The sequence below is a fragment of the Ranitomeya variabilis genome, chromosome 6 (genome assembly GCF_051348905.1).
Source record: "Ranitomeya variabilis isolate aRanVar5 chromosome 6, aRanVar5.hap1, whole genome shotgun sequence".
In the NCBI taxonomy this organism is placed as follows: Eukaryota; Metazoa; Chordata; class Amphibia; order Anura; family Dendrobatidae; genus Ranitomeya; species Ranitomeya variabilis.
Genome location: NC_135237.1, coordinates 449,366,665 through 449,382,663, shown reverse-complemented (window position 1 = coordinate 449,382,663; position 15,999 = coordinate 449,366,665). Strand labels below are relative to the sequence as shown.

Sequence of the window (15,999 nt, the reverse complement as noted above, 5' to 3'; positions counted from 1 at the left end):
TTGGCAGGCCGACCTATGTTGTGACCAAGGTCTGTCAGTCCTTTATTGGCCAGAATCATTAGGTGCATCTGCTTTCCATGAATTAGACAGGGTCATTAAGACATATGAAGCGGCTCTAAGATCGATCAGTTATCTATTTCCGCTTGTCTATCATGATATTCACTCTTTTTAATGTGTGTTAAGCATTAGATATGTACAATCTCTTATTATAATCCATCGTATCTGCTATTTAATTATTTTTGTTCAGGCTTTTTAAATTGTGGTCTTAGCTGATTTACGGTTCTTGTGTTTTTGATTTTTTTTTTCCCCAATTGCTAAGCCTGTGATTAAACTTTAATTAATAAACATGTGCACTGCCTTTAAACTTGTGGTGCTCAGGTAGGTTCCAACACCATAACAATATGTAATAAAACCTGGCACTCAACTTATTTATCTGGAAATGTATTTTATTATCAGCAACAAAATGTTTCGGTCGCAAACTAGACCTTCATCAGTTACGTGCTATGCAGAATAATTAAATAAATATTCTGCATAGCACATAACTGATGAAGGTCCAGTTTGCAACCGAAACGTTTTGTTGCTGGTAATAAAATACATTTCCAGATAAAAAAAGTTGAGTGTGATTAAACTTTAGTCTCTTCTGGGAAATGTCTGTTCCTGTATTTAATTTGGAAACTTTTAGTTTAACATGGTTCTTTGGTTGTTAGAAAAGGGTCTTGTTTCTGTTATTTCACACCCATGACAGGGCCACCACGATACAGCGCTGTATTATTTATTTCCTAATATCTTTAATCCATTACACTTACTCCCACTTTCATGGTCCAAGTTTGTATGACAGCAAATAGGAAATAAAATATTTGTTGTATGATTACTGTCTTAATTCTTTTTGCCAAGATATACCTTCCTCCTTCCACCATACAACGGTATCCAACAAAAAACGTGCACTACTCAGACAAACCGTTCTCAATTGCTATGTTCCTCTTGGTAAAATAAAAACTGCTTATATTACTATCCGCTGCCAGCACTGTTCCAACAATATCGGCACCAAGGCTCATGTGATGTTGCTAGGCCACATAAGCCCTTCGGCCAATCGGCGGATGTCAGAGAGTGACTTCTGCTCTCTTTCTCCAAATGTCAATTCTGTCCAAAGGAACTGAGAGTGAAGAGGCTGTTGATTGGCTGCAGGGCTTATGTGGCAAACATTGGTGTCAGGGCTCAATAGTAATTCTATGGACATGTCTCCCTATGTGCTGCACACAGTGATGGTTGCCTCTCTATATGCTGCCACAGAGTGATAGTTGCCTCTCTATATGCTGCCACAGAGTGACAGTTGCCTCTCTATATGCTGCCACACAGTGATGGTTGCCTCTCTATATGCTGCCACACAGTGATGGTTGCCTCTCTATATGCTGCCACACAGTGATGGTTGCCTCCTGCGTGTGCTGCCACACACTGTAAGGGCTCATTTCCACTGGCGAGGAAAAGGACGAGTGCAATCCGATAAAAAATTGGATTGCACTCGGACCAATGTTATTCAATAGGTGTCTTTTCATTTGCGATTTTTTTTTCTCAACCGAAATCGGACTGAGAAAAAAATCGCAGCATGCTGCGATTTGCTGCGGGTCTCGGACGAGACTCGCCAATGCAAGTCAATGGGTGCGAGAAAAAAAACGGACGGAATACGGACCATCCGTATTCCGTCCGTTTTTTACGGATACATCACCATTCTGTGGCCTAGAACACTGTCCATGGTCCTGTAAATGACTTTATAAAAATAGTTGCAGAGAAATAAAACGGATTGCATACGGATGTCATACGGATGTAAAACGGATGGTGCGATTAAAAATCGCATTGCACTCGCATTACACTCGCATATGCTACATCCCTTTTTTCGGTCCAGATTACGGACCGATTTGTCTCTCGCCAGTGGAAATGAGCCCTAATAGTGATTTCCTCCTCATACTGCTGTGGACTGACTCACAGATCACATTAATGGCATATCCTTTGGCATATAACTTTTCTTTTCTCTAGGATACAGTGTGGCCTTTATGGATACAAAACATCAAGCTTGTATACAAATCTATATGTAATTGTTCTCACTTATAATAGACTTTGTGATATGCATTTTTAGTATTCCGTTGAACATCTATTCTGTCATTTGCTGCTGTTCTATTTTTGACTGTGAAATCCAATCCCTCTGCATTTTGTTTCTTCTCCAGGAAACTGTACAGTAGGTGCACTGATGACCTGCGAGAACTGAGCTCACACGTGGGTGATCTGCTGACACTTCCTTCTGTGCTTGGCGAATGTCTTACCAAATATAAACGCAATTGATAGAACATGGGAGGAGCAGTAAGTGCTGGGGAAGACAATGATGATTTGATTGATAACCTAAAGGAAGCACAGTATATACGCACTGAAAAAGTAGAACAAGCCTTCAGAGCAATTGACCGAGGGGAATATTATTTGGAAGGATACAGGGACAACGCCTATAAGGACTTGGCATGGAAGCATGGCAACATCCACTTGTCTGCACCTTGCATCTATTCAGAAGTTATGGAGGCATTAAAGCTACAACCAGGATTGTCTTTTCTTAATCTTGGAAGTGGAACTGGATACTTAAGTACAATGGTTGGCTTAATTTTAGGTAAACCATTTTTTTTTTTTCTGATTTTATAAATACATTACAGGAATACTGTTATAATTGCTATTTTCTCTTCAGGATACCATATACCAGGAGCGGACACAAAAGAGTTCCCTTTGCAAGAACAATATATGAGCCCTTTGCCTACCAGTGGCTCCTCATAATGTACAATTCAACCTGCCTTAACCCCTCTGTGACCTTAGACGTACTATCCCGTCGAGGTGACCTGGGCCTATCTGACCCTCGACGGGATAGTACGTCATAGCCGATCGGCCGCGCTCACGGGGGGAGCGCGGCCGATCGCGGCCGGGTGTCAGCTGCATATCGCAGCTGACATCCGGCACTATGTGCCAGGAGCGGTCACGGACCGCCCCCGACACATTAACCCCCGGCACACCGCGATCAAACATGATCGCGGTGTACCGGCGGTATAGGGAAGCATCGCGCATGGAGGGGGCTCCCTGCGTGCTTCCCTGAGACCCCCGGAGCAACGCGATGTGATCGCGTTGCTCTGAGGGTCTCCTACCTCCCTCCTCGCCGCAGGTCCCGGATCCAAGATGGCCGCGGCATCCGGGTCCTGCAGGGAGGGAGGTGGCTTACTGAGTGTCTGCTCAGAGCAGACACTTGGTAAGCCTGCAGCCCTGCACAGCAGATCTGGCAGAGTGCTGTGCACACTGCCAGATCAATGATCTGTGATGTCCCCCCCTGGGACAAAGTAAAAAAGTAAAAAAAAAATTCCCCACATGTGTGTAAAAAAAAAAATAAAAAAAATATCCTAAATAAAGAAAAAAAAAAAAAATTATTCCCATAAATACATTTCTTTAGCTAAATAAAATAAAAAAAACAATAAAAGTACACATATTTAGTATCGCCGCGTCCGTAACGACCCAACCTATAAAACTGCCCCACTAGTTAACCCCTTCAGTAAACACCGTAAGAAAAAAAAAAAAAAACGAGGCAAAAAACAACGCTTTATTACCATACCGCCGAACAAAAAGTGGAATAACACGCGATCAAAAAGACTGATATAAATAACCATGGCACCGCTGAAAACGTCATCTTGTCCCGCAAAAAACGAGCCGCCATACAGCATCATCAGCAAAAAAATAAAAAAGTTATAGTCCTGAGAATAAAGCGATACCAAAATAATTATTTTTTCTATAAAATAGTTTTTATCGTATAAAAGCGCCAAAACATAAAAAAATGATATAAATGAGATATCGCTGTAATCGTACTGACCCGACGAATAAAACTGCTTTATCAATTTTACCAAACGCGGAACGGTATAAACGCCTCCCCCAAAAGAAATTCATGAATAGCTGGTTTTTGATCACTCTGCCTCACAAAAATCGGAATAAAAAGCGATCAAAAAATGTCACGTGTCCGAAAATGTTACCAATAAAAACGTCAACGCGTCCCGCAAAAAACAAGATCTCACATAACTCTGTGGACTCAAATATGGAAAAATTACAGCTCTCAAAATGTGGTAACGCAAAAAATATTTTTTGCAATGAAAAGCGTCTTTCAGTGTGTGACAGCTGCCAATCATAAAAATCCGCTAAATAACCTGCTATAAAAGTAAATCAAACCCCCCTTCATCACCCCCTTAGTTAGGGAAAAATAAAAAAATGTATTTATTTCCATTTTCCCATTAGGGTTAGGGTTAGGGCTAGAGTTAGGACTAGAGTTAGGGTTAGGGCAAGGGTTAGGGCTAGGGTTAGGGCTAGGGTTGGGGCTAGGGTTATGGCTAGAGTTAGGACTAGAGTTAGGGCTAGGGTTAGGGCAAGGGTTAGGACTAGGGTTGGGGCTAGGGTTGGGGCTAGGGTTAGGGCTAGGGTTAGGGCTAGGGTTAGGGCTAGCGTTGGGGATAGGGTTAGGGCTAGTGTTACGGCTAGTGTTAGGGCTAGTGATAGGGCTAGGGTTATTGCTAGGGTTAGGGCTAGGGTTAGGGTTAGGGTTGGGGCTAGGGTTGGAGCTACAGTTAGGGTTGGGGCTAAAGATAGGGTTTGGATTACATTTACGGTTGGGAATAGGGTTGGGTGTGTCTGGGTTAGAGGAGTGGTTAGGGTTACCGTTGGGATTAGGGTTAGGGATGTGTTTGGATTAGGGTTTCAGTTATAATTGGGGGGTTTCCACTGTTTAGGCACATCAGGGGCTATCTGTCATGATCTCAATGGCAAGAGATCATAGCATCAGCATATATAGGAACTAGCTCTTGGAAGATGGGAACTGAGCTGACCATGAACTAAACCTAACGCACAACTAGCAGTGGCCGGGTAGCATGCCTACGTTGATTCTAGATGCCCAGCACCAGCCGGAGGACTAAATAATGCTAGCAGAGGAAAATATTAGTCCTAGCTCACCTCTAGAGAAATACCCCGAAAGGAGACAGAGGCCCCCCACATGTATTGGCGGTGAATTAAGATGAAATAACAAACGTAGTATGAAAATAGGTTTAGCAAATTTGAGGTCCACTTACTACATAGCAGAAGACAGAAAGAACACTTTCATGGTCAGCTGAAAACCCTATCAAAACACCATCCAGAAATTACTTTAAAACTCTGGCATTAACTCATAACACCAGAGTGGCAATTCCTGTTCACAAGAGCTTTCCAGACACAGTAACGAAACTACAGCTGTGAACTGGAACAAAAATGCAAAAACAAACATGGACAAGAGTCCAACTTATCTAGTAGTTGTACAGAGAGGCTTCTGATAACATTGTTGACCGGCAAGCAACTAACAGAGCAGCAAGGTTATATAGCGACTCCCACATCTTGATGGGAACAGGTGAACAGAGAAGATGAAGACACCAGTTCAATTCCACCAGTAGCCACCGGGGGAGCCCAGAATCCAAATTCACAACAGCTATCCAAACGGGACATGGCATCCGATCTGAATTCCAGCCAATTCTGCGTTGAAAAAGGAAAACAGTGCTCCTTCCCTTCAGAGCTCTCCCGTGTGCCCAAACAGGGGTTTACCCCAACATATGGGGTATCAGCGTACTCAGGACAAATTGGACATCATCTTTTGGGGTCCAATTTCTCCTGCTACCCTTGGGAAAATACAAAACTGGGGGCCAAAAAATAAGTTTTGTGGGAAAAAAAAGATTTTTTATTTTCACGGCTCTGCGTTGTAAACTGTAGTGAAACACTTGGGGGTTCAAAGTTCTCACAACACATCTAGATAAGTTCCTTGGGGGGTCTAGTTTCCGATATGGGGTCACTTGTGGGGGGTTTGTACTGTTTGGGTACATCAGGGGCTCTGCAAATGCAACGTGACGCCTGCAGACCAATCCATTTAAGTCTGCATTCCAAATGGCGCTCCTTCCCTTCCGAGCTCTGTCATGCGCCCAAACAGTGGTTCCCCCCCACATATGGGGTATCAGCGTACTCAGGACAAATTGGACAACAAAGTTTGGGGTCCAATTTATCCTGATACCCTTGTGAAAATACAAAACTGGGGGCTAAAAATCATTTTTGTGGAAAAAAAAAAAGGAATTTTTATTTTCACGGCTCTGCGTTATAAACTGTAGTGAAACACTTGGGGGTTCAAAGCTATCAAAACACATCTAGATAAGTTCCTTAGGGGGTCTACTTTCCAAAATGGTGTCACTTGTGGGGTTTTTTAATGTTTAGGCACATCAGGGGCTCTCCAAACGCAACATGGCATCCCATCTTAATTCCAGTCAATTTTGCATTGAAAAGTAAAATAGCGCTCCTTCCCTTCCGAGCTCTGCTATGCGCCCAAACAGTGGTTTACCCCCACATATGGGGTATCGTCGTACTCAGGACAAATTGCACAACAACTTTTGTGGTCTAATTTCTTCTCTTACCCTTGGGGAAATAAAAAAATGGGGGCGAAAAGATCATTTTTGTGAAAAAATATGATTTTTATTTTTACGGCTCTGCATTATAAACTTCTGTGAAGCACTTGTTGGGTCAAAGTGCTCAATACACATCTAGATAAGTTCCTTAAGGGGTCTACTTTCCAAAATGGTGTCACTTGTGGGGGGTTTCAATGTTTAGGCACATCAGGGGCTCTCCAAACGCAACATGGCGTCCCATCTCAATTCCAGTCAATTTTGCATTGAAAAGTCAAATGGCGCTCCTTCCCTTCCGAGCTCTGCCCTGCGCCCAAACAATGGTTTACACCCACATATGGGGTATCAGCGTACTGAGGATAAATTACACAACAATTTTTGGGGTCCAATTTCTTCTCTTACCCTTGGGAAAATAAAAAATTGGGGGCGAAAAGATCATTTTTGTGAAAAAATATGATTTTTTATTTTTACGGCTCTGCATTATAAACTTCTGTGAAGCACTTGTTGGGTCAAAGTGCTCACCACACATCTAGATAAGTTCCTTAAGGGTTCTACTTTCCAAAATGGTGTCACTTGTGGGGGGTTTCAATGTTTACGGACATCAGGGGCTCTCCAAATGCAACATGGCGTCCCATCTCAATTCCAGTCAATTTTGCATTGAAAAGTCAAATGGCGCTCCTTTCCTTCCGAGCTCTGCCCTGCGCCCAAACAATGGTTTACACCCACATATGGGGTATCAGCGTACTCAGGACGAATTGTACAACAAATTTTGGGGTCTATTTTCTCCTGTTACCCTTGGTAAAATAAAATAAAACAAATTGGAGCTGAAACAAATTTTGAGTGAAAAAAAGTTAAATGTTTATTTTTATTTAAACATTCCAAAAATTCCTGTGAAACACCTGAAGGGTTAATAAACTTCTTGAAAGTGGTTTTGAGTACCTTGAGGGGTGCAGTTTTTAGAATGGTGTCACACTTGGGTATTTTCTATCATATAGACCCCTCAAAATGACTTCAAATGAGATGTGGTCCCTAAAAAAAAATGGTGTTGTAAAAATGAGAAATTGCTGGTCAACTTTTAACCCTTATAACTCCGTCACCAAAAAAAATTTTGGTTCCAAAATTGTGCTGATGTAAAGTAGACATGTGGGAAATGTTACTTATTAAGTATTTTGCGTGACATATGTCTGTGATTTAAGGGCATAAAAATTCAAAGTTGGAAAATTGCGAAATTTTCAAAATTTTCGCCAAATATTCGTTTTTTTCACAAATAAACGCAAGTTATATCGAAGAAATTTTACCACTATCATGAAGTACAATATGTCACGAGAAAACAATGTCAGAATCGCCAAGATCCGTTGAAGCGTTCCAGAGTTATAACCTCATAAAGGGACAGTGGTCAGAATTGTAAAAATTGGCCCGGTCATTAACGTGCAAACCACCCTTGGGGGTGAAGGGGTTAAAGGTTGAATTGCCCCCCTTATGTCTTGGGTCCACATTTGGCTGCACAAGTTGCACCAATAGTTTGTCTTCCCTTTCTAAATACAGCTGTAACATGTCTACTACAAGCCACAAATATAATTTAACTATGGCTGCTGATGGAGGAACACGATTAAACCATCATCTTCCTCCAATTGTAAAACGCCTCACAGTGTAAAGCTGCTTTTCTATTGGAGGAGGCTGAAGGACAGGTCTGGTCACTGCTCCTCGACCAGTAGTGTGCGTATATACACTCACCGGCCACTTTATTAGGTACACCATGCTAGTAACGGGTTGGACCCCCTTTTGCCTTCAGAACTGCCTCAATTCTTCGTGGCATAGATTCAACAAGGTGCTGGAAGCATTCCTCAGAGATTTTGGTCCATATTGACATGATGGCATCACACAGTTGCCGCAGATTTGTCGGCTGCACATCCCAAAGATGCTCCATACAAGGCAGGATGGATCCATGCTTTCATGTTGTTTACGCCAAATTCTGACCCTACCATCCGAATGTCGCAGCAGAAATCGAGACTCATCAGACCAAGCAACGTTTTTCCAATCTTCTACTGTCCAATTTCGATGAGCTTGTACAAATTGTAGCCTCAGTTTCCTGTTCTTAGCTGAAAGGAGTGGTACCCGGTGTGGTCTTCTGCTGCTGTAGCCCATCTGCCTCAAAGTTCGACGCACTGTGCGTTCAGAGATGCTCTTAGGCCTACCTTGGTTGTAACGGGTGGCGATTTGAGTCACTGTTGCCTTTCTATCAGCTCGAACCAGTCTGCCCATTCTCCTCTGACCTCTGGCATCAACAAGGCATTTCCGCCCACAGAACTGCCGCTCACTGGATTTTTTTTCTTTTTCGGACCATTCTCTGTAAACCCTAGAGATGGTTGTGCGTGAAAATCCCAGTAGATCAGCAGTTTCTGAAATACTCAGACCAGCCCTTCTGGCACCAACAACCATGCCACGTTCAAAGGCACTCAAATCACCTTTGTTCCCCATACTGATGCTCGGTTTGAACTGCAGGAGATTGTCTTGACCATGTCTACATGCCTAAATGCACTGAGTTGCCGCCATGTGATTGGCTGATTAGAAATTAAGTGTTAACAAGAAGTTGGACAGGTGTACCTAATAAAGTGGCCAGTGAGTGTATACTGTATATGACCAACCGCTTTAAGCCTCTATTCATACCATGTTTGCATAATGTACATTTGCTCGTGTGTGTATAGGTATTCCTTGAGCCAGTAGAATAATTAGCACAAGGCAAACTAGACACCTTCAGAGTTCTTGTGGAACTCATGTGATTTGTGGCAGGTAAGTAACAGATCCCTTAAGTCCTGTGAGTATTGTGAGGGGCTTCAAAAATCAGATGAATTAAGATCTAGGGAATTTGGAGGTCCAGTCATCACTTCAAACAATTTCTGAACAATTTATTAAAATGTGATTGTGTAATATTAGGCAGTGATGCTCTCATGCACTAGGACTTCAACAATGTATAAGTGCAGTGTGTGGTATGTGTCAAAGTAACATCCACGTGAATACTAGGATAATTTACCATCAGAACATTGCTCAGATCATCACACTGCTTTAGGCTTGCCTTCTTCACCATAGTTATACTCTAGTGCCATCTCTTCTCAAGGTAAGTGACATACAGGCACCTTGCCGTCCAGATGATGTAGTTGTGATTCTTGAGACATGGCCACCTTATTCCATTGCTCCATGATCCAGTTTTGATGCTTGTAGTTTCTTTGACAGTTTTGCTCCTTTACAACCCATATGCAGCAACGTAATCTGATGCTTTCCTACCATAGTAGGCATTACATTTGTCCGCCAACAGCTTTTCAGTGGGGTCAGAATGTCTAGCTCTTTCTAATGACTAAAGACTAGGGCACCCCAAACCTTGTTGTCCTAACTTTGGAAAACTTTTGGTATTTACTAATTGGGGCATTTGAGGAATTCTCCACAAGACCCAAAGCTGCCCCAAGCTAGTTTTCTAGCCATCACTTTTGGCCCTTGTCAGTCTTCTTCAGTTTTTTACACTTCCTCTTATACCTGCTTCCATCACAAGACCTTTTATAAACGGTTTTTATGCTGCCCACCACAATATATCTACTATATAATTGTCTAAGGGTCACTTCCGCCTGTCTGTCTGTCCCGGATATTCATTAGTCGCGGCCTCTGTCTGTCATGGAAATCCAAGTCGCTGATTGGTCGTGGCAAAACGGCCACGACCAATCAGCGACGGGCACAGTCCGGCGGCAAAATGGCCGCTCCTTACTCCCCGCAGCCAGTGCCCGGCGCCCGCTCCATTCTCCCCTCCAGTCAGCGCTCACACAGGGTTAATGGCAGCAGGAACAGACTGCGTTATGCCGCGGGTAACGCACTCCGTTACCTCTGCTATTAACCCTGTGTGTCCCCAACGTTTTACTATTGATGCTGCCTATGCACTACATACTATATACTACATGGGCAGTATTATATAATGCGTGGGCTGTGCTATATATTACGTGCCCTGTGTTATATACTGCGTGGCCTGTGTTATATACTACGTGGCTGCTATATACTGCGTGGGCTGTGTTATATAGTACTTGGGCTGTGTTATATATTGCGTGGCCTGTATTAACGCATCGGGTAGTCTAGAATATGTATGTATATAGCAGCCACATAGTATATAGCACAGGCCACGTACTATTTGTCTGCTATATACTACATGCCTCATATATACTACGTGGCCTGTGCTATATACTATGTGGCTGCTATATACATACATACATACTTACATATATATTCTAGAATACCCGATGCGTTAGAATCGGGTATTCTAGAATATGTATGTAGTTTATTTATGAAGATTTTAGAATAATACATTGAATACACAGGATTCGTCCGGCAGCGACCAATTAGCAAAGCGTGGTTCAAATCCCACGCCAATTCGTGGCCGGGCTGCGCCTGTCGCTGATTGTTCGCAGCTGGCCATGTAGTATATAGCACAGCCATGTAGTATATAGCACAGCCACGTAGTATATAGCACAGCCACGTAGTATATAGCACAGCCCACGGAGTGTATTAGAGCCCACATAGCATATAACAGCCACGTAGTTTATAACACAGCCCACGTAGTATATTGCACAGCCCACGCAGTATATAGCAATGTGGGCATCATATCCCTGTAAAAAAAAAAAAAAAAGAATTAAAATAAAAAATAGTTATATACTCACCTTCCGTTGGCCCCCGGTTCCAGGCGAAGCGTTTACTGATGCTCCTCGCTCGCTCCGGTCCCAAGAGTTCATTGCGGTCTCGCAAGATGATGACGTAGCGAGACCGCTACGTCATCATATCGCGAGACCGCAATGCATTGAGCGGTCACCGGGGCGTCACGAGGAGCGGAAAAGGCCGGTTCTGGATCCGAGGGGCCGACGGACGGTGAGTATATAACTATTTTTTATTTTTTTTAATTATTTTTAACATTAGATCTTTTTACTATTGATGCCGCAGAGGCAGCATCAATACTAAAAATTTGGTCACACAGGGTTAATAGCAGCGGTAACTGAGTGCATTACCCGCGGCATAACGCGGTCCGTTACCGCTGCCATTAACCCTCTGTGAGCGCTGACTGGAGGGGAGTATGGGGCGGGCGCCGGGCACTGACTGCGGGGAGTAAGGAGCGGCCATTTTGCCGCCGGACTGTGCCCGTCGTTGATTGGTCGCGGCAAAACGGTCACGACCAATCAGCGACTTGATTTCCATGACAGACAGAAGCCGCGACCAATGAATATCCGTGACAGACAGAAAGACAGACAGACGGAAGTGACCCTTACACAATTATATAGTAGATGAGTAAATGTTCGAGATGAGAGCATTGATTAATGTGAAAACTAGTTTGTCAGTTTTTTAGAAATTCACTGAATCCATCAAATTTCAACAATTTGCTAGTCACGAAGAGTGAAGCACCTAATTTTTTTTTACTCATTGAGAAAATTGCATCAGCAAATGAAGACTCGCCTTGGACACGGCCGGTCAGCCTCCCCATAATTCTTTGCAGCTGTTGCATTACATGGTATAGCCCAGCCAATTCTAAAGGACTAAAGCCTGTATATAAGCATGGAATGCAACCGTCATTACGTGGTAACTGGATAGTTAGAAGACATCAAAGGTTAGCATAGAGATATCTGGTGAAAGCCAAAAAAATTGAACAAGTTGGAAGATTAGTGTGTGAAGAATAAGAATGATACATTCAATACTTGGGGTGAGAGGGATAAGAGAGGTGGCAGTGATTTTTGGTATTCAAGCAGAAGCTGGCCATCAATATTGCTGTAAAAAACCCAAATATATAACTCTTTGCTTCACAAAGTGTGTGTCACAAGTTCTGATACTTGGCATACCTGGGACGGGTACACAACACTTTCATACTGAGGCTTGTTGCAACTGTTGCTTGATTGGGGCATGTCGTGTACCTTACATTTCTTGGTTGGGCCTTCTTAGGAAAGAGGAATTTGTGGTTACAAAACGGTGACAAAAGTTAATTATAGTGTATCAAAAAAAATCTATGGTAAAAGAAAAAGTGGCAATGGATGTGGTAATGTAAATGAAGACACAACCTATGCCATGTTATCTGTCAAGAAGATGGGATCAGGCACACCACCACTGGCACCAGTCATCCAGGCAGTAGTACTTCCAAACCTAGGTCACAATTTTTCTTTGTCAAAGCGTATTAGTGGGGAGGCAGTGGCAGACAATATGGACTTATATAGCATATTACTCATCTCAGTCACAGCAGGGTGATGTTACTACAATCTAACATCACTTTGTCTGTGTTCTGCACATTTGCATGTTCTGCTGCCATAATAGTTTTTTTTTTATTACAGACTTTAATTTTAGTCCATTACATAGAGTGAGAAGCTGATGTCCAGCCAAAAGATCTTAATGGAGCAGATCTGCTTCTTCGGCAGTCAACTCGGGAGCAGCAGCTGCTAGAAGTGATAGTTGTGGTGAGGCTCAACAGTGCTTGAAAGCTGTGGGGATGGCAAGTCTCAAATGTGGTTATCTCCGGCATGGGGATTCTTTTCCACGTTGATGGCCAACAGGTCTTCTACAGCGCTTCTGCACTGCAAAAGGAAAATGTGTATTGGACGTCCCAGCATAATTCTACTAGAAAATAATGTTTTCTATCACCCCATGAAACTGCATCACCTGCTCATGTGGGCTAAGTAAACTGGCTTGCAATATGATCAATACTGAAGCTGACCTCTTTATCCTAGTGCTCTTCTATGCAGTACCCGTAAGTAATACTTGTACTAGGTTGGGGTTCTTACCATCTAATGCTTGTTATACTCCAAATTCTCCTATTTCTCAGTCACACCATCAAATATACATACCGGATTGTGTGGTTCTATCTAACTATCTCTCAATGTGAGTGGTTCTTTAATGTCCTTCTCCTCTAACTGTCACTGACAGCACTCAAAAGGCCTGTCACAGATATATGTCCTTTGAGCAATTTTGATTACTATTAGTGATGAGCGAATATACTCGTTACTCGAGATTTCCCCAGCACGCTCGGGTGTCCTCCAAGTATTTTTAGTGCTCGGAAATTTAGTTTTCATTGCCTCAGCTAAATGATTTACATCTGTTAGCCAGGTTAAGTACGTGTGGGGGTTGCCTGGTTGCTAGGGAATCCCCACATGTAATCAAGCATGCTAGTAGCTGTAAATCATCAGCTGCGGCGAAAAAACCTAAATCTCCGAGCACTAAAAAATACTCGGAGGACCCCAGAGTGTGCTCGGGAAATCTCGAGTAACGAGTATATTCGCTCATCACTAATTACTATACTTGCACTAATGGGGGACACCTTTATTTCCCACAATGTTGCAAGTTCTTTCTAGCAAGTTTCTTAGTACCTATGAGGTTTTTTTTTTTTACACACTGGTCGTGGAACTTGATGAACCACATCTTCAACTCCACACCCCCTTACTCTTTCAAGCTTTTTTTTTAATTAAGATTGCAAGCACTGTTTTGAAGCTGACCATGATCACTGGAGCTCACCAATAACTCCTAATACAAATATCAAAGACTGACCGTCACTACTAGGGTTGAGCGAAACGGATCGTTCATTTTCATAAGTCGCCGACTTTTGGCAAAGTCGGCGTCTCATGAAACCCGACCCGATCCCTGTGTGGGGTCGGCCATGCGGTACGCGACTTTCGCGCCAAAGTGGCGTTTCAATGACGCTAAAAGCGCCATTTCTCAGCCAATGAAGGTGGACGCAGAGTGTGGGCAGCGTGATGACATAGATCTCAGTCCCCACCATCTTAGAGAAGGGCATTGCAGTGATTGGCTTGCTTTCTACTGCGTCACAGGGGCTATAAAGGGGCCTTCCCGCCGACCACCATCTTACTGCTGCTGATCTGAGCGTAGGGAGAGGTGCCGCTTCGTCAGAAGCAGGGATAGTGTTTTGCAGGGTACATTCACCCCCAAACCGCTTGTGGTGTAGCGATTTCCACTGTCCAACACCACCTTTTGTTTGCAGGGACAGTGGAAGCTACATTTTTTTTTCCTCAGCGCTGTAGCTCATTGGGCTGCCCTAGAAGGCTCCCTGATAGCTGCGTTGGTGTGTGTGTACGCCGCTGTGCAAACCAACTGCTTTTTTAAAAGCACAAATCCTGTTGTTCCTTCCTTTCTGCACAGCTATCTTGTTTGTTTGTCCACACTTTTGTGTGCAGCAGTCCTTTTTATAGCTGCCTGCCACACTTTTCTGAGATTACTGCAGGGAGATAAAGATTGGCAAGTCTGCCTCTGTGCCAGTGCTGTGTGTGGCATCTGTCTCTCATTGTGTGCCACCGAAAACCAGTGTGTAATACTGGGCCTTTTTTTTTTTTTTTTTTTTTTTTTTAAATTCTCCCTGAAAAAAAAAAAAAAATAGTGGGAGATTAAGATTGGCATTTCTGCTTGAGTGCCGGTCCTGTGTGTGTCATCTGTCTCAAATTATTGGGGCACAGAAAACCTAGTGTGTAACATTGGGCCTGATTTTCATTTCAGTGTCAGGCACCTATAAAGGTATATACACTCACTGGCCACTTTATTAGGTACACCTGTCCAACTTCTTGTTAACACTTAATTTCTAATCAGCCAATCACATGGCGGCAACTCAGTGCATTTAGGCATGTAGACATGGTCAAGACAATCTCCTGCAGTTCAAACCGAGCATCAGTATGGGGAACAAAGGTGATTTGAGTGCCTTTGAACGTGGCATGGTTGTTGGTGCCAGAAGGGCTGGTCTGAGTATTTCAGAAACTGCTGATCTACTGGGATTTTCACGCACAACCATCTCTAGGGTTTACAGAGAATGGTCCGAAAAAGAAAAAAAATCCAGTGAGCGGCAGTTCTGTGGGCGGAAATGCCTTGTTGATGCCAGAGGTCAGAGGAGAATGGGCAGACTGGTTCGAGCTGATAGAAAGGCAACAGTGACTCAAATCGCCACCCGTTACAACCAAGGTAGGCCTAAGAGCATCTCTGAACGCACAGTGCGTCGAACTTTGAGGCAGATGGGCTACAGCAGCAGAAGACCACACCGGGTACCACTCCTTTCAGCTAAGAACAGGAAACTGAGGCTACAATTTGTACAAGCTCATCGAAATTGGACAGTAGAAGATTGGAAAAACGTTGCTTGGTCTGATGAGTCTCGATTTCTGCTGCGACATTCGGATGGTAGGGTCAGAATTTGGAGTAAACAACATGAAAGCATGGATCCATCCTGCCTTGTATGGAGCATCTTTGGGATGTGCAGCCGACAAATCTGCGGCAACTGTGTGATGCCATCATGTCAATATGGACCAAAATCTCTGAGGAATGCTTCCAGCACCTTGTTGAATCTATGCCACGAAGAATTGACGCAGTTCTGAAGGCAAAAGGGGGTCCAACCCGTTACTAGCATGGTGTACCTAATAAAGTGGCCGGTGAGTGTATAAATCCTACAGAAGTTTGAGTTCACCTTATAAGTTGTTTTACAGTAACAAATACCATTACTTTGGTTACGTTTTGCAAACAATGAGGAAGTCTAGTG

General features: G+C 43.3%; 1 protein-coding gene across 2 annotated transcripts in view; it reads left to right on the top strand.

Annotated features, from left to right (window-relative positions):
• The window catches only part of PCMTD1 (protein-L-isoaspartate (D-aspartate) O-methyltransferase domain containing 1), an 85,462-nt gene that overhangs the window by 25,142 nt on the left and 44,321 nt on the right, over nt 1–15,999 (top strand). Inside the window, exon 2 of one of the 2 annotated variants that reach the window (XM_077270480.1) lies at nt 2,220–2,647. The exons of the other annotated variant lie outside the window; for it this stretch is intronic. Within the exon in view, the coding sequence (XP_077126595.1) occupies nt 2,341–2,647 (307 nt within the window). The 5' untranslated portion in view covers nt 2,220–2,340. The remainder of the gene's footprint in view (nt 1–2,219; nt 2,648–15,999) is intronic. 2 annotated transcript variants of the gene reach the window in all.